Raw genomic sequence first — 18565 nt, forward strand, 5'->3', positions numbered from 1 at the left:
GCTGTGTTTTGGGTTTGTGTTGATGATATAGAGGTGTTTTTGTTATTCCTGAGCAGAGCCAGGGCCTTTCCTGCCCCGTGTAGGGCTCTGCTGGGGAGGGGCTGGGTGTGTGGGAGGCTGGGAGGGGACACAGCCAGGACAGGTGGCCCCAGCTGACCACAGGGATATTCCAGACCATGGGACATCGTGCTCAGGGTGTGAAGTGGGGGAAGGGAAGAAGGGAGGAAGTTTGGAGTGATGGAGTTTGTCTTCCCAAGTCACTGTTCCACGGGATGGGGCCCTGCTCTCCTGGAGGTGCTGAACACCTGCCCAACCATAGAAAGCAGGGAATGAATTCCTTGTTTCGCTTTGCTTGTGCACACAGCTTTTGCTCCACATTAAATTGTCTATCCCAAGCCACAAGTTTTCCAGCTTTTCAGCCTTGCAATTCTCTCCTGATCCCACTGAGTGAGAGAATGGCTGTGAGAGCCTGGGGGCTGCTGGGGCTAAACCACCCCAAAAGGCACCACAAGAACCTCAGTGCAGCCAGTGTTGTGGCTGATGGGCCGATAATGCACTCGGGGCAGCTGCTGAATGCACTTTCCATCCAGGAGAGTGGCACAGGGGTTAAACATCCAGCACAGGGGTTAAACATCCAGCACAGGGGTTAAACATCCAGCACAGCTACCCCGGCTGAGGGGTTGGGACTGGGGCATGAGAAACCTCATGGATGCAGGAGGTCATGAAAAAACATGAACGAGAGCCCTTGATGGGAGGTCAGATGTAAGAGAAAGCACATGGACTCTGTTGCTCAAGTGGTTGTGGTGGGGTTGCTCTGGGAGCATTTCTCTGTCTGGGACACTGCAATGGGCTGGAATGCTCTGTCTTGTGCTTTGCAGCATGTTTGGGACTGGAGAGGAATTTTGGGGCTGAAATGCCCCAGTGAGTGGGTAATATCTGCCACCTCATGGGCTCTGGGTTTCAAGTTCTGCCTTGATGCTGATAGAATTTTTGGTCTCCATGGGCTTTGGAGGTGACGGTGGAAACACACAGGTGCTTGAGTATTGTGAGAGGATTTGGGAATATGGATGATGCAGTCAAAACACTGGTTAGGGATAGGTCCTGTACTGACAGATCTGTAATTGCAAACAGCTCTGAAGGAGTAGTTGAAATAGCAGGTTCCACTGTGGGGAGAGTATCTCAGTATAACAATATTACTTAGAGATATATGTAACAATATAACTTAGAAATCAAGAAACTTCAGGTGGAAGTGTGGAAAAGAACAGCTTTATGTTAACAAAATCTGAATAAACCACAAATGGTGCAATCAAGAACTTTCAGAAGAAACAAAACAAAGTCCCAATTCCCCAGGTGGGGGGGGAGAAACCCACGGCAACCCAAGGCAAGGGGGGAAGGAGAGGGGAAGGCAGGACTGTCCTGGCAGCTCAACATCTCCTTTCAAACCTCTGACAGAGGGGGACAAAGGTGGTGGCACGATTGGATTTGTCCAGAGGGATTCACTGAGGGCAGTCACGTGTTGTACAACAAGGGGGTCACTCACTTTGCCTCTGAGGGGTGGCAGCAGCAAAGTGGCATCACCCTGGGGGTCCTTGGTCCAGAGCAGCTCTGCCAGTTGTCAGATTTTAAAAAGTTTATTCTCTCTAACTTTTGAATACTTCAGTCTCCTGGGAAGACTAATGGATTTCTTATTCATGGATCAGGCTAACACAATGTGATGGACAGAATATATAAAATGTCCAAAATATATAAAATAAAAGCACAGGTATTTCCTGGACAGAATTTATGCTGGAATTGGTATTTTCCTCTTCAAGGAAATAGATTTAAAAATTGACTTATTTAAAAAAAAACTAAAAACCCAAACAAAACCACACATAAATTTTAAATATTCCGGGTAGCATTGTTTTACCATCTGACCCAGAAGTTGTACAAAACATTGAGTCCTATGAATTATTCCAGTAAGGAGGAATCTCTGTTGCTGTGAGGATTTTTTGATGCAGTCCTCTTTATATGAGAGGTGACTTTTAAAGATCCTGACTTTGAAACCAATATTCTCTGCAAAAAGGTATCTTGAGCATCTTGTTGCAAGATTCACCTTCTCAGTGCTTACCTAAATGTCTTCTGCTTCCTTGATCCATTCTCCCTCTCAGGAGAACAAAGCATGGCCAGATGGAGCTGCTGTGCACTTTGCTGATACAGATCTTGCATTTGCTCTTGGAGGGCAGTTTGTATCCTGGTCTCCATGTGGAATGAAGCCTGACTGTATTATTTTTAACCTCCAGGCTGCCTGCTCTGGGCTCAGCTCAGCAGCAGTGTGGGTGTTTGCTCAGTGGTGTTTTGGAGGTGCAGGAACACACTGTTGGTCTGTGGTCACCAGTCTATGGTCACTGGGTGGCACAGGCTGTGGTCCCTGAGCAGGGTGAGATGCAGCTGGAAAATTCAGGCTCACAATTGGGCACAGTGAACACTTAGAAGCAGAATGACTGGAACCATCTGCTTGCTCTGCAGAGCTTAAATTGTGTTCTGCTCACCAGCACACCAGGCTGTGGGAGCGTTTCTCTCAAACACTGCTTTTCACTGGGTGTCCTGGGAATGACTGTGTCCCTGGGAAATGTAAGAATTGGAGAACTTTGGACAGGATCAAGTGAAAAGCAAAACGAAGTGGGGTGATGGACAGAGTGCTCAAAGCACAACAGAGCCTCTTAGTTCAGTGAGAATTAAAAAAAGCTGCTTGGAAAGGTCTTGAATTCCTTAATGTCACCTGTCCAGAAACCACCACACAAGACTGAACAAGTCCACAGACAAATATAAAAGGTTTTTGAGAGGAGAAGGAGGGTGAGAGCCCTTCAGCCAGTGTGACTGCATGAACCTCTCCTCTGTGGGGCCAGCCGGCCATTTTCCCCCCTGAGTGGCTTTGAGTCTCAGTGTTCAGACCATAAAACGTCTGGCACTGATTCTCCCCCGATTTTTCCACAGTTGGTGTTGGAAGCTCTGTGTGCTGCTGAGAGCTGGTCAGGAATTCCAAGGGGCAGCTGTAAGGAAGGCAGGGATTGGGCTGTGTGGGTTTGGGAAGTGTGGAACTGAAAAGAGATGTCTGATGAGGCCACTGCTGGCACACGGCAGTAAGGGTTTAATGAAGGGCTGCACACCGCAGGTGGTGTGTTTGTCTCAGGACACCCGAACTGCAGAGAAACCAGTGCTCCCAGAGCTGTTTGGATCTTGTCAGTCGAGGAAAACAAGCAAACAAACATAAAAGCCAATAAAGCCAAGGTGATTTCTCCTCTGCTCTGCACAGACTCTGATCTTGGTGCAATACTGCTGGCAGAAAATGGGCAGTAGACTGACTCAGTCCCCACCTCCCCCCATCAAAATTGCTTTTAAAGTAATTATTTTTAATTTAATTTTCTGAAACGATATTTGGAAAATACAGAACCGTGTTTTACTTCAGTCATGGGAACAGATCTTTTTAAATAAAAGGCTGGAATCCTACACAAGTGCTTGACCCTGGGAGCAAACTGCTTAGAAATGAATGAAATCATCAAGTACTTAAAAGCCAATAATGAGTTCTCTGGGCAGGGATTTCACTGCTAAAGCAATCCTGAAGCAACGAATGAGTCACTTTGTTTGCTGCCTCTGTTGACTTTAGGAGTGATCCAAGGTGAAAAAATGACCAGAAAACCTCAGTATATTTTGGGTTATAGCGAGTGTGAAGGGTGAACCCAAGGGGACTGTTTTTACAGTTTTTAGTTGCCAGGTGAGAGCTCTGTATCCCCAAGGTCTCAATATGTGGAAACTAATTCTTGGTTCAATTCTTTCATGGTTATGCCCCAAAGATGATGTTTGTCCTCAGGAGCTGTGGGAGCAGCAGGGGTTGGTCCCCCTGTGCTCTGCCACCTCCCCAGCACACAGTGATGGAGTTCCTTAAATCACTGATCCCTCTGCTGGGCAGAGGCAAGGCAGTAAAATCAGATCTTAAAAAAAGTAAAGACACTCAACACTTCTATGAAAAGAGGTTTAATCCAGGGTGGTTTCTAAATATTAACCATGTACTAGTTTCCAGATGTGACATGCAGTACATTTTGTTTTAATTAAAAAAAAAAGAGAAATACAAAATGAGTATAAAAACGAGCCCAGGTCCCCTGATGTCACAGTGTGTGCCAGTAAAATATGACAACAAGAGAAAGAAACACAGGATTTCATACAGGAAAAGGTCCAGAGATGTCTTTCTTATAAAAGTAGAGGTGATTTGTCACATTTAGAATTAACCACTTGTTTTGCTTTTATTCTCAGTGGTCAGGAAACAGGAGATGGAGGAGCTGCCTGAGGACAACTCCAATTTGACCAGCACCTTCCCAAGCCCCTGCTCCCTGTGAGGTCCTGTGTGCTGCTGGCAGCAGCCAGCTGCTGCCAGGGAACTGGAATCCAAGTGGTGATTTTATTCCAGAGGAAATCTGCCGTCATTGTTTTATCCCTGCTTTTCATTTACTCCATTAGTACCATCTGCTCTCATTTTAGTTTTTGTAAAGGCCACCTGTTCTGGTACTATATTAATTTTTAAAAATATATACAGATTTCTTTGGCACAGAGCTGTCTGCTGCCATCTGTAAGGAGATGCCATGCTCTTCCCAAGCACCTTGTGTCTGTAGGTGGATACAAACATTTCAAGGTAAGCTGTGCTACTTGTGAAAATACTTTGTGAATTCAGAAGGCTTTTTCCCTGGATTACAGCACCACAATAAATCCTGGCCTTCCAGGGGAAAAAGCCCAATCCAACCCCCCACTTCCCACTGAGGAAGGGGGTCTGGGAAAATGAACTCATTGCAGACTTTCTGTAGTTTGGGGCTTGGTTTCTTTGCCTTCTCACAGAGGGGGGATGCCCTGCCCTCCTGGGGCTCAGGTTTCCCAAGTGTGGCAGAACCAGTTCCCTGTTTTGCAAAGCCATGGCCCAAGTGCAGTGCTGGTGTCGGGGGAGCAGCAGTGTCCCCAGCACAGAGCAGGCAGTGCTGTCCTGTGGTGTCCTGTGCACAGACACCTGCAGGCTCCACTGGGCAGATCCTGGTGGGTTGGCAAGGCTGCCTTCCCTGGCTGTGCAAACACAGCCAGCAGGAAAGGGACTGGGAAGAGGCTGGCTCCCCTGTCCTGCTTCCTATCATTGGTGAAATGGCAGCAGATGGGATGTGACTCCATCCAAGCAGCTTAAAAAGAGTGCTTGTGAATGTTTGATGAGCCAGCTGCCTGCAGCAGTCAGACTGAGGTTTGCTCTTGCTGCAGATTTCCAGTTGTCACTTCTGGTCACAGATAGGCAGCAGATATAAATGTACTGAAACCAAGTAATCCAGGCCTTCAGTGCTTCTGAGTGGAATACTCAGACTTCAGAGAAAGAAATACTGTTAGTTAAAAAGTACAAATAGAGGCATTCAAACCTCTCTTCTTTGGCACTTCAAGAAGTACAAAAGCTGTAAGTGTTAAGGATTTGGAAGTAAGAAAGCAGGTTAAAAGCTCTGATTACATGTTTAAAATGCTGCTCCCATTTACTCAGGACATTGTAGGGCTGAGGAAGGAGGGGCAAAGGAGAACTGAGCTGTGTTTGGACACACTCTTCTGTGAAAGGCTGAGCTACTGCAGAATCTCTAGTTCTGACAGAGTCTCTAATGGCTTTGGGAATAGTCTCCTTTTCCACATCACTGCCCTGTCCATGCCTTGGTGATTCCACGAACAGTGAGGTGGAAAGAGGATCCGGAGGCTGCAATAAGGGAGATATTTCACTTGGCAGTGCATTCAGCAGAGGAAAGTGCTTGATCATCTTCCCTTCATGCTTGGTTGGTGTTTGGTTCTTCAGTCTGAGTCAGAGTCAGAGTTCTCATCTGAGGGGTAAAACAAGGAATGAGAGTGAGATGAGAGCTGGAACCCCCCACCTGCTGCAGCTCTGGCTGGGAGAGACACTGCTGCTCCTGGCAGGAGCTGCTCCAAAGGAAGGGCTGGGGGAGTGACACTCCTGTGACATTCCTGCTGACAGGATGGAACACTGAGGGTGCTTCAGAGGAGCTGGGAGATGCTGCTGAGGGGCACTGGAGCCCCCAGTGCAGGGCTGGCTCGGAGGAGGGGGTGGCAGCGCTGCTGCTGTTGGTGTGACACGGGAGGAGCCTGTGCTGCCCCTCCTGCCTCCAGAACCGTGTGCGGGTCCTGCTCTGCCAGCAAAGCCTCAGAGCAGCAGCTCTGGCATGGTGGGGATCCCAACAGGCTGCAGAGATACATCCTGCTGGCCTCAGCCCCAGCTTGGTGCTGGGGAACAGTCAGGGCAGAGCCCTCCTTGCACAGTCACACCATCCCCCCAAAGCTGCCTGGCTGCACAGCTGTGGGTTTATGTGGGTTTATGTATTTCTGCCTCGATCTCCAGGGAAATTAGATCTAATCTGTACCCTAATTTTGTGCCCTTGTCACTTGATCATCTTCTGAGGTCAGTTCAGTTTTTAGTCTTAACAGTCTATTTCCTGTGATCTGTTCCATTTAATTCTTCTTTTTTGGTCTCTCTTTTTGGCCTAAAGCTTGCAAAACATGTAACAGTCTACTAAAATCCCTCCTAGAGCAACTGCACACCTTCTAGGATTCTATACACATCTTGGGTGTTTGTTTTTGAGGATGTTTGTGGGTTTTGGTTTTGTGTGGGTTGTTGTTTTGGGGATTTCTTTTTTTTTTTTTTTTTAAAGCATGGAACAGTCTTTTTCCTCTGTGTCAGTGGAATGAGCAGTGTCACAGGGACATGATGCCCAGTTTGGCCTGCTGGGTACTGTAAAATTACTACCTCTGGCCTGACTTGACCTGAATTGGATTTGAACGCCCAACAGTGGGTCCCTCTTTTTATCTTTGTCTAAGTGGATCTGTCTGAAGTAGACAGAAAAAACAAATTCATAATAATCTTGTCGATTTTATGCTGTTTGGCCCTGGGATTTCAAGGCCATTTGCCCACAGATGGTCAAAGCTGGTCATAACAGGCAATCATGATAAGGAGATGATACAGAGAAGAGCACTATTGGACATAAAAGACTGTGAACAAATGGATGTTAATTATTAAGTTACCAAGGAAAAAAGGCAGATGTTTGCTTGTTTTTACAGTAAGACATTTTGATGGAGGAAGAAAGTCTGTGCTGCTGATAATTTCTATAACTGGATTTAGGGCCTTTCAAATTTAGATGTCGTGAAACTCTGCGAAACTTCACATTCCTGGCTTGCTCCTTATCTTTGTAAGTCCCTGAAATTCCAGTTGTTGTATTCAAGGACTGAGCAGCTTCATAACTGAGCACAGTTGTGGCATACAAAACCAAGGCAGCCAGGAATAGAAACTAAGTGCTCTTGCTCCTCTACAAAGGTGAAATGGAGAAGAAAATCTCACATTACCTGCTCATGTGACAAACCAGGGAATTTTACCCACCTTCTGACTTGTGCCCCTCGGGGGGATCGGAGCTGCCCTGCTTGAGGAAGCTGACCAGGTCATTGAAGGTGATGTAGAAATCAATGGCAAACACGATGGTGGCCACAAACCCAAACACCTACAAGGGCAAAAGAACACTCCTTTAACAACAGGCCACGTCCATCAATGACAAACCAAAATGAGCTGAGCCAACACAAGAAAAACTCAAAGCTTGAGCTTGGTGGTTTTGGCCTGTGCCTTCCCAAGAAGACAGGGAAGGGAAATGGCTTGTGACCCATTGGCCTCAGCTAAATTACAGCTAATTTGGGAGCCTGAGAAGTCATCAGATGTGTCCTTAGCCCTTCCCCAGGCCCCTCTGGGCATGTTCTAAACATCAGCTCTGCTGGGAGTTGCAGGAGAACAAAACCTGCACCTCCACCATCCCAGGGCATCTCTGTGCCACCAAGAAATCACCTTGATTTCTCTGGAAATAATTTCTTACTGGTTTGCAAGGAGACCTGTCTATTGCTGAGTGAACTAGACTGAGATTAAAATGATTCTGGAGTTCCCCCTTCAGAGCCAGAGCAGCAGGAGTGCCAAGAACAGGCTGGGTTTCACTCTGGGGTAAATGCACTTGTATTCCTCCACCTCTAAATTGAGGGACAAAGATTAAAACAAGGTCTGTGTTGGAACTGTGTGTGACTGGGGATGGTTTGGTAAGGGCTCCTGGTCAGCACTACTGGGTATTGTTCTTCCCTATCTTTAAAAATTATGATGCAGATTTTATTTATGTTGCATCCATTATTGATGCCTAGAGTCAGGTTGCAGATGCAGAGGCTGGATTGTATTTCTGAACACAAAATGCTGATGGCAAAGGCTCTCTTCTGGGCAGCCCTTGTACTGGAGGGTAAAATGACACTGTTCTTGTTTCAACTCATCCCAAGTAAAATTGAGAGGTAGAGGCACGAGGTTGAAATGACTTAATTTAGACTGGCCTTAGGAGTTACAGGTTTGATTCCTTTTTTTAATCATTAATATTATTCCCTCCATTCAAGGATCTTGATACTTTTTGCAGAAACAGAGTTTCTCTTCCCTGTACATCTGGGGAAATCAAAAGGCAGAACAGGTGCCTTCCCTAAGGAACACAGTTAACACTGAGCAGCACTGTCAGAATGAAAAACTATTGATTCAAAACATATTTTTCTGAATAACTGACCATTTCCTCTTTGCTTTGGGCAAAGGAATTCTCAGTTAATTGCAGAAACTTCTGTTACTTGCAATGGGGTCAAAATTGAACTGTTTCTGAACTATATCTATAGGCAGTTCACCAAAATACTTGAGTGGAAAGCTCATGTCTACTCACCCCTGCTGCTTTAGATGCTCCATCATTGTACTTGGAGACAGCAGCTATGGAAATGGCAAAGTAAATAATGGCAGCAGTGACACAGCGCAAGAAATCCTGTGAAAGAAGCAGTGGTGCATTCCCAGATTAGTCATGGAGCTCCAGCATGCAAACCCCTCTGCAAATGGTTTGGGAAATGACCCTCAAACCCTCTGTTCCTGCAGCAGTGACCACCCTGAGGCTGCTGTGTGAGCACAGCCCTGTGCTGCAGGAACTGCTCCTCTGGGGAATGTTCTAAAGGGATGACTGGAATCTTGGCATGAGCTTCTGCTCTTGGAGCTGCTGTGTGACTCCTGCTTTTAACTTGTGTGGGGCAGACCCCTCAGGCTGGGAAGGGCTGTCCTGTGGCGTTTGCCTGGAGCACAGCAAGGAAAGAACCATCTGAAATGCCTGAAACTCTCATCTTGAAGCAGAACTCCTGTGGTACCAGGGGCTCAGGAGGAGGCTACAGCTCCTGTGGGAACAGGGGGGTGCTTGTCCCTACATGGATATAGGGCTATATGATGATCTCTGTCTGTAGGAACTCCTCAGTCAGGAATTAACCACTTTGTTTATTGAAATGGTTTATGCTCAGCATGTTGTTGTGATTCCAGCAGCCTGCCCAAGTGCCACTGGGATAGTGGCAGTTGTGATCACTGGGATAGGTGCTGCTGTGGTTCTGCAGGGCAGGGCCATGCCCTGGGACACCAGCAGGGATGTCTCTGAAGTAGGTGTTAAATAGAGCTGTGATTCCCAGGGATGTGCAAATCGTGGGAGCTGCACTTGAGCTCTGTTCACAATTAGTTCTTCTGCCCTTTCAGAACAGAGGGATGATGTCTCAGAACACAAATCCTACAAGCAACTTGACTCTTCTGAAGTCAGGACAGGGTCAATTATCTACATTCTGTGGCTGCAGTATATTAAGGTAATGGCCACAATAAACACACAAGTGCCTTTTTTGTCTTGGTTCTGGAATCAGATGGGTGTAGAAAATGAGAAAATGATGGAACTGAGATTACCAAGTGAAAACTGTGCAGTGTCAAAGCCACTGATGCTGCTTTACCCACCAGGGCCTTGCTCTTTTTATGCACTGAGAGCTCTAGTTCAGATCTCACTGTGATGAACTATTGCTGGTACCAAGAGAGACTCCAGATTAATTAGATTAGCAGGGGTTTTGGCAGTATTTGTACTGCTAGACAGCTGCTCCCTGTGCAGTGTCTGAGGCAGCAGGGACATCCAGTGGCCAGGATTGCCTGCAGCCCCAGCACGGGGCTCCTGTGTGGGCAGGAATGGGCAGGAGCTGCAGGGCTGCCCCTTTCCAGAAGCAGCTGTGTTTGTGGTATGACTCTGCCCCTCTGCAGCACTTGCTGAGAATTTAAAACCATCCCAGTAAAGTCTGTCCCTCACTAACAGCACAGCTGTGTCCCTGCTGGTGAGGGTGGCAATGGTGAGGAGCTCCCAGCAGTGGTCAGACTGACTTAGGCTGATGCTGCCTCTGAAGATCCAGCCCTAAGCCACGTGCCTGGAATCAGGCATAAATTCTGTGCTTTGATAAAGCCAAGCTTTGTGCCAGCACCAGAACAAGCTGTGGTGTACAGTACAGCACAGTTCAAAGAGTGCTGGGGGACCTGCTGTACGAGAGGCAACACAGACAAGTTTCTAATAAGGGGGTGAACTTGTTAACAGTGACCCTAAACTCCTGTGCAGTCCCTTCTCCTCCTGCAACCCTGCCCAGTTCAGTCTGGGGGTTTGTGCTGCACATTCCACTTACCGTCAAAGGCCAGTAGAGTCCTTTAAACTTCTCATTAAGCTTGGAGGCGTAGGCATAAAAAAGAAACAGTGCCAGCAGAAACTCTAGGAGTGGTGCCATCATGAAAGAAGCTGCTAGAGATGCAATATAGCAGATAAAGATGATAAATGACAGCACCTGGAGTAGAGGGAAAACTCGTCATTATTGGCCTGGAATAGCAGAGCTGTGGGTGGCTGAGCAGCTCGCAAGGGTTGTTTTCCCTGTGTGTTTCTGTCAGTGCTGCTGCTGAAGGCATTGCTTTGCTTCTTACTGTTTTTTTTTTTTTTTTTGGTTTTTTTTTGGTTTTGTTTTGTTTTGTTTGTTTGTTTGTTTGTTTTCTATATTGGGCCAAATGAATGTTCTTGTTCAGCATGGAATAAATCTCAAGTAATGGTGTTTATTTCCAGGCGTGTGAAATTGGTTTTCTGGAGTGCTGGGTGGATCTGCATCTCTCTGTGTCAGTGATTTGCTCTGGATTGTAAACAGTTCTGACAACATAATTCTGAAAAGAGAGTGGGGCTCTGCCAAGCAAGCAGAGCTTTAAGCTTTCAGCTATGACAGGTCTCATTTGAAACTCAAATCATTGCTCAGACAGCCCAAAGTAACTCAGCATTTATAATCTCCTTAGAGTGGAAAGAAAAAAGTCTGCTGATGATGGATAGAAAAGAGCCAAGAATTAATTGTTCTGTGGTGTCTGGAAGTCTCTGGTTCTAGTTTTCCAGTGTAGAAAGCTGTTTTAGATAGTATTAGGATAGATAACTCCCATAAATTTATCTCCATGATGTTTCCTAACTCTACAAAATAATAAAAATGGCATTTGTTTTCCCTTTCAATTAAAATACCTTTGGAATACAGTTTATGGTTCAAGACAGAAAGTGTCACAATGGGAAAATGGCTAAAGAAAATGATTTTTTACCTAAACCATGTAGTACCAGGTGCTGTCCTACACTTCTGGACTTTGAGCTGCTGTTGGTGAAGGTGGGAGGGGAGGGAACCAGGGAGAAACTTCAGAACACCTCAAAGGATGTACTGGGAGTTGGTCACCTGCAGGAAGAGGCTCCAGCCCTGCTGTTTTACTGCCTTGCAGGGAAACTGGTTGCTGTTGTCATCAAATCAGCTTACAGTAACAAAAACAGGATACTGAATTACACATTTTGGGTATTATGTGCCAGTTTGCACCTGGGGTGCTCTTCCCTCATGGAGACAAATCCCTGCCTTCCCAGTGCTCAGAGGTGCTTTGGGTACTGTCTGAGCATCCCATCAGAAGGATTTTTTGAACTTCTAAATTCTAAATTGTGACACTGACCTTCCTACTTATACAAGACTGAAAATAAATGTATTATTTTCTCCCAGATGGCACATCTGAAGGCAGGTGTGGCTTCCTGCAAAGCAATCAATGTATTTGCCTCATTAAATTTCAGCTCAATGGATTTCTTTGCTTGTGTTCATCTAGACCTCAGAAAAAAAAATCATTGTTATACTTGACTGATAAGGCTCCTATAAATAATTATTAATTAATAATTACGCCTAGGAGAGGTCAGCCAACACTCAAATACATGTACCAAAAGAACCTTTTTAAGTTTAGGGGGTAACTAAGCAGTTCAATCCCACTGAAATAATTTTTTAATGTAATTAATTAAGAAGCCTTTTTTCTAAGCCTGTTTTTTGGGGAAAGCAGTCAGTTCTTCACCAGGCTGCTGAGAGCTGGAGAATATTGTTTTGATCCATTAGGAGTGGGTGGTGAAGTTAGAGAGGATGTGCCATTTTTAGTAAGAGACTATATTTATCTTAAACTGCCTATGCATTGTTCTCGTTTCACTAAGAAGCTGTTCTGGTGCAGTATAGGCCTCTTACCTCTTCATATTTACCCTATTTGTTGCTGTTTATCCTATTATTTTTTGGCTATTGCTTACACAGCCTCTTGGCAGGTTCTTCCAGTTTTCCTACAGCAGAGGGAACTCATTCACTGTATCTCATCCTCAGTTGGTATTTTCTGTCAGTGAGTGGAGAGTGGTGAATGGTCTTTGAAGAGAAGTGGATATAACAGAGCTTGACAACTACTAAGAGGAGAGAGGATTTCTTCCTCCTTCCTATCACACCTGCTCTCTTCCCCCCCTTCCCCAAGAACAAAGACTGGACTTTGTGAATCTGCTTCACCTGCATTTGTGGAACATAATTTAGGCATGGTTTAATGTGTTCTTGGATTAAAAAGAAATCACCGTGTATACAGGACATTTTTTCTTGTTCTGGTGTTGAAAAAATATCTCCCTTTTGTGGCTGAAGGGAAGTGTGTGATGGGGAGGAACAGCAGCAGGGAGGAGATGTTCAGGATAGGTCCCACCTACCAAAGTCCTTTCAATGGCAGAACGTTAGACCTGAACTAAACCTGGTAATCTCTTATGAAAAGATTAAATGCAGTGTTAAATAATCCATCACACTGCAGCAGCAAGGAGAGGCAGAGAGGCAAATCTGAGATATGTAAGTTGATGGTGCACAGTTGAGATCCCTTTGATCTCGATTCTGTTTGATACACTAAGTCCTGTGCTCTGCCTGCCTTTGTACAGAGAAAAGAGTTTTCCTGTCAGAAAGTGGGGAGGTGAAAGGCAGAGCCTTTGAGCTCTTTTATTATCAGCTTTATGGGAATTTGTGCAAGTCAAGGTTCCCACTGTCTCCCCCTCACCCGGATGTGGGTTGAAACAGGAGCCCAAGTCCTGCTGTAACACAGCTCAGGGTGCAAACAGAAGCTTCTTTTGTGGCAAGAAAAAGCCAAGGAGCTCCTGCTCCAGTGTGCTGTGTGCCAGTGGGATTCCTGCCTCTGTGCCAGGTAAGCTGCTGAAGACACGGAAAGATCAGTCATTTCAACTTTCTGGTTTGGTCTGATTCAGAGAAGCTGGGGAAATATTGTTCATTTTAAAATCTGGTTACCAGGCAGTTACTTGTTCAAACAAACCCTTCCATCACTGGTAGGTCACAGCAGTGTCCTGCTGCCTGTTCCTCAGCCCTGAAGGACAGTTTCTGTATTCCCACCATCCCCGGAGAGGGGGATGTCCAGCCCATCCCATTCTCCCCTCCTGACTCCCCTTCCCGTTGTGCAGGGGAGGTGCACATCAAGGCACAGTAAAAAAAGGCACCCTGGATTCACAAGAAGTTCCTTGATTGCAACAGATTATTGATTCTATTAGTAAAGGGGAAAGACTCTGACCTGAAGTCATAACTGCTCTCCAGTTAAGCATCAGTCCTCATTTTGGGGGCACTCAGGGACTGAGGAGGCCCAAGGAGGATTTTATGTGAAAAACCCATCTATAAGATAGTGGACCAGATTTTGAGGATGAAGGTTTGAAGGGTGGTGGTTTTAGATGCTACAGCCTTCCTTGGGGGAAGGGTAGAAGGTGCAGGAAGGGGAGAGAGGCAAAGAAAGAGCAAGAGAAACAAAGGGAAGGAGGTGCCCAAGGGCTCTGCCAGGTGATGGCTACAGGGATGGTTCTTTCTTGTCTCTCTTTGCAGCCCTGACATGGATTTCAGTGCCAAACCAACTCAGTAGCTTGGTGACAGCCCTATGTAATGCAAGAGCCCACAAATTGTAGGGTTTTGATGGTTTCTCATTTCTTTTTGTGTAGAGCTCATTTGCCCTTCTGACATGTGGAGTGCATGGACTCCTGGAGCAATACTGGCTATCATCTACTACTGTCTTTTCTGAATTATAAAACTGAGTAGTTATCTTGTTACCTTGTGTGACCATTTAATTGCACTGCCACTAATTCAAGCATTTGATGTTACCTTAAAAGTTGGAAATTTAAAAAATATACCTCTCCTCCCACAATACACACACTGAAGTGCCAGTGTGTATCCAGAAATAATGACACCTACCTACTTACTTTTCCAGACTTCAAGTCTTTGAGACAAACATCTGTCAATGTGAAAGTTGCTTTAAAACTCAAAAGCAACCTTCAGAATACAACCTGACCCTTCACACTTGTTCTGCACCTCTTTTCCTGTAGCTGTGTGTTTAAGGGTGATTTCAGAGAAAGGTCAAGCAAAGGGACCTTGTTGTTTTTCTAATACTCTGTGTCTATGCTAAAAAACAGGCAGCTAAGAGAGGAAGTTTGTGAGGCTCATGCAGTTGCAAGTTCATTTCTAGCACTTTCAGAAAGCATTGCAGCTTCTGGGAGAAACTATAAGTTAATAGTGTTTTATGAGTTCTATCCATTTGTATTTACACAGGGTGTTTTTCTTCCCCCCACTGGGGTTACATCCTCAGCACTGACAGCAGCTCAGAGTCTGAGTTGTTCCCGTGCTGCTGATGAGAGGTTGGTGTGACTGTTGCCAGCTTTACTGTGGAGGAATATCTGGATGCAGAAAGCTCTAAATGCAGCAAAGAGCAGGACAGGATCCTTTCATAGCTTGGCAATGGTAAAAGTAAAAAAAGATCCTGGCTAAAAGAAGCCTGACTTTTCATTGAGCACTTTTTATGTACATTCCCCTTCCCACAAAATAAAAAAGAGAACTATTACATAGTACTTTTTTAAAGAAACTCCTTTGGCATTGTGTTTCAGAAAGTAATTTTGTCCCATGTAATTATTACTTAATACTGTGTTGCTGAGCTTCTTAAACTGGCCAGGCATTACAAAGTTATACTTCATTGTATAATCAGCTTGCAATTTAAGGTCTAAAAAATGAGTTACACTGGTTAGAGAGCAGAGTGTCCCTTAAGGGAGGGGGGACTGCTGGAGTCTGAGGTCATGGCAGCTCAGAAGGTGTTTGTCTCCTCTGTGAAGGGAACAGCCCCAGTGCCTCCCATGGGTACAGGCAGCTGAACCACTGCAGGCTGCTCCTCATCTCCCCTCCAAAGAAAAGAACAGGTGATATCTTTTGGACAAGAGTGCATTTTGTTATTATTTTTTGGCAGAGGGACAAAGTACATCACTTGGTGAGCTCTGCTATTCAATTATTTCTCCATTGTACTTGTGCAGGTGAAGTTCCTGGTCCCCAGAATTATCTGCAGGGGTGGCCTCCTGCCTACAGACCCTGAAAAAGGTGCAGGAGTCTTCTTCAAAGGAGACTTTACACCAAGTATCTGGAAGTTTCAGTTATGAAGGTCAATTCAGAGAAGACTGAAAAGACTGAAGAAAGATGGGAAAAGAGAGAAACAGGCACAATGATTTCTACATCCTTTATGTCACCACAAAGGTGGCACACCTTTACATATTCACACTGCATTTTTATAGAAAAATAAAGTGTAGTGCCACTGCATACTGGCTTGAGGAGACTAAGGAGATGCCAATTTAGGACAAACACAAAAGCAGGACTGAAGCAGCAGGGGTGAGCAGCTGAATGCAGACATGGGGATCTTGCCTGGACAAGCTCTGGTGGCAGGTATGAGAGTGGCTGTTAAACAGTTCCAACACAGGACAGAGGGAACTGAAAACTGCACTGAAGGGTAGAAAGAGCATGGATAAGATGCTGACCTTTGAGAGAGCAGTTTGAGTATTTAGGAAAAATGAGTAGCTCAAGAAGAGTGTTAAAATATATGGAAGAAATAATGGCATGGAGGAGAATAGAAAGAAAAAAATATATTGGGAGATGAAGAATGGTGATTAGAAAGAGGAGCAAGGCAGTGAAAATAAACAGGATCAGGAAAAAGCAAAGCTTATTCATGTACTTGATGTTGCTGCTTCTTTCTGGCTCTATAGGTATCCCAGATGGAATAAAAAATTAATAAGGCAGGTTAACAGGGGGTGGACTAGATGTTTCCCAGAGGTCCCTTCCAACCCCACCCGTTGTGAGATTCTGTGGAGATCAAAAGAAAAAGGAGCAGGTGGGGGGGGGGGAGGATAACTTCCTTATCTGAATAAAATTTGAGATTATAGTTACACTTTTAGCAGCAATCAGCTCCATCTCCAGCCTGACTTGTTCTGGGGAAGCACCAAGATAGCCAGACCTGATAGCCCACAGAGCAGTTTACAGACCAATGTGAAAATTACACCTGAACATGGTAAAGATCCATCCTCCGTGTGGAAATGTGTGAATGTTATTTAAAAAGTGGCTGTAGCAGTTTCCTGCCACCTGAACAAAGCAGTCCTGGCGGGCAGCGTGGAGCTCCTGGTGCAGCTGCCCTGGGACACACACTGCCAGGCCCTGCAGCCTCCAGTTCGGCAAGGGAAGGGAATGTGGCACTTGTCTCAGTCTGCAGAGTCTGGGGCAGCCAGTGACAGCTGAACTGGTCACCTGCCAGCCCCTTCTGCTGGTCAAAGCAAGGCTTTCACTGGCTCCCCCAGCGTGGTGCTGAGCCCACGGGGGCACTGAGCCCACTCGTGATCACTGTCACAGCCCACAGAGGAGAAGTGAAACCCTCTGCTCAGTCAGGGTTTGCCCAGAGTCACTGCTGGGCTTTGGTGGCAATGCACTGTGCAGGTTCTGGTGGTTTTTGAAGGCTGCAAACCTGACTTGGTGTTTCCTGCAGCGGAGCAGCAGCTCCCACCAATCCGCCCGCAGCAGAGCTGCTGCTTGCACAGCTGGAAAGCCAAGAAATAAAGTGCATTTCTGGTGAACGGCCCAGCTGCTGAATAATAATGTGACATTTGGTAACAGTAATGAGGACCCCACTTTGTTTCTGAACAAAAGACACTATATATCCCATGAATATTATTTACAAAGGTCTTTGCAGAACCCCATCCTGCATCAGCACTGTGTCAAAGAGGGAAAATGAAACATTCAAGACCTGAAATACAAAGCTAAAGATGAAACACAGATTTAAACTGTGAGAGATTGAACTTGGACTTGTCTTCAATTATTTGGCACTGTACTTCTCTAATTGTATACAGACTGCATTTATTCTGGGGCCTGTGTTGTCCTCAAGGGTTTCTTCTGGCAAGGCTTAGACAACTGGAGAGAAACTACTGCTGCCTCCCCTCTGCCAGGAAACCACGTCCTAAGCACATGGGCTGGCCTGCAACACCACACAGAGATTTCAGCAGATGGGCTTTCAGAGCTGCTTTCAGCCAGCCAAACCCTTGGGAAGCCCTGAGTGGCCTTACAGAGGATAAATCCCTGTTTTGTCAAGACAGAGCAGTTTTTATTACTCCAAGGAGGCATAATCAGCACTTCTCTATGACAACAAAAGGGTGAGTCTGATCCCATGACCAAAACAGTATTCCTCAAATATGTCATCATTCAGAGATGCTAAAAGCCAGTCTGTCTGAAAGCCATCCTTAACTGGCTGTAAGCTTGTAAAGGAAATTCCAGTATAGGTTATAGTATGTAACAAAAATATGTGCCAAGAGAGCCAAGTTAGTTGGGTTTTGGTATCTTCTAAATGTATGTTTTTGTAAACTATGCTGGAATTTTTTTAGTGGAGCTGATACAGCTCATGGCCTGCTGCTGCTCAGCCCAAGCTTTTCCCACCACAGAAGCCATCCTCACCTCCTGAATGAAAACCTTTTCCTCTCAAAGCCAGCCTCACATCTCCCTGTGCTCTCTGCCACAGGGCAGTGCCCGCAGCCTCACACTCTTAGGGCTGGTCCCCCCCAGCTGGCCATGGAGAGTTCTGCCTCTTCCTTCCCTTTCTCTTGCTTGAATTTCCTTGTTTCCTTCCCTGAGTTCACACAGTGAATACCCAGAGTCATCTTGCACATGTAAACAGCACTCCACAGACTTGACTATTCTTTTGGGCTGCCCAAGCTCTAGGTAAAATCATACAAAACTTAGTGTTTAAATTTATCATTATTTCTGACAAAAATTATGTTGAAGGTCTGATTTCAATCAACTAGCTTTCTACTCAAAAGTTAAATTTTATTGTGAAATACCCACTTCCCTTGGGGTAAGTGATCTCTTTCCCTATCATGTGGGCACTGTTTCAGCTGCCAGGCTTTAAGCCTTTACAAATAAAATTCCAGAAAGTGTCACACTGAAACCCAAAGGCCTATAATTACCACCAGCCCTGACCTCAGAACCTGTACCTAAAGGAAAACAAACCCTGGTGTATTTCTGGGGG

The 18565-nt window shown here is 45.6% G+C and overlaps 1 protein-coding gene across 1 annotated transcript; it reads right to left on the minus strand.

Annotated features, from left to right (window-relative positions):
• Nucleotides 1-3995: 3995 nt before the first annotated feature.
• Nucleotides 3996-10813, minus strand: CMTM3 (CKLF like MARVEL transmembrane domain containing 3). Its single transcript, XM_027665168.1, has 4 exons — nt 10558-10813; nt 8769-8864; nt 7427-7544; nt 3996-5861 (listed from the first exon to the last, which is right to left on the minus strand). Exons 1-4 carry the CDS (start codon nt 10657-10659, stop codon nt 5833-5835), a joined length of 345 nt encoding a protein of 114 aa, XP_027520969.1. The 5' UTR covers nt 10660-10813; the 3' UTR covers nt 3996-5832.
• Between the last annotated feature and the right edge of the window lie 7752 nt (nt 10814-18565).

Source organism: Corapipo altera, unplaced genomic scaffold, assembly GCF_003945725.1.
Source record: "Corapipo altera isolate COAL_440 unplaced genomic scaffold, ASM394572v1 141, whole genome shotgun sequence".
Lineage (NCBI taxonomy): Eukaryota > Metazoa > Chordata > Aves > Passeriformes > Pipridae > Corapipo > Corapipo altera.

Coding starts and splice junctions, on each gene's coding strand:
- CMTM3 (XM_027665168.1), bottom strand. CDS start 10,659: ATGATGGCACCACTCCTAGAGTTTCTGCTGGCACTGTTTCTTTTTTAT. Junction 8,865..10,557: donor GACTCTACTGGCCTTTGACG/GTAAGTGGAATG, acceptor CTTCTTTCACAG/GATTTCTTGCGCTGTGTCAC. Junction 7,545..8,768: donor GAGCATCTAAAGCAGCAGGG/GTGAGTAGACAT, acceptor TTGCCCTTGTAG/GTGTTTGGGTTTGTGGCCAC.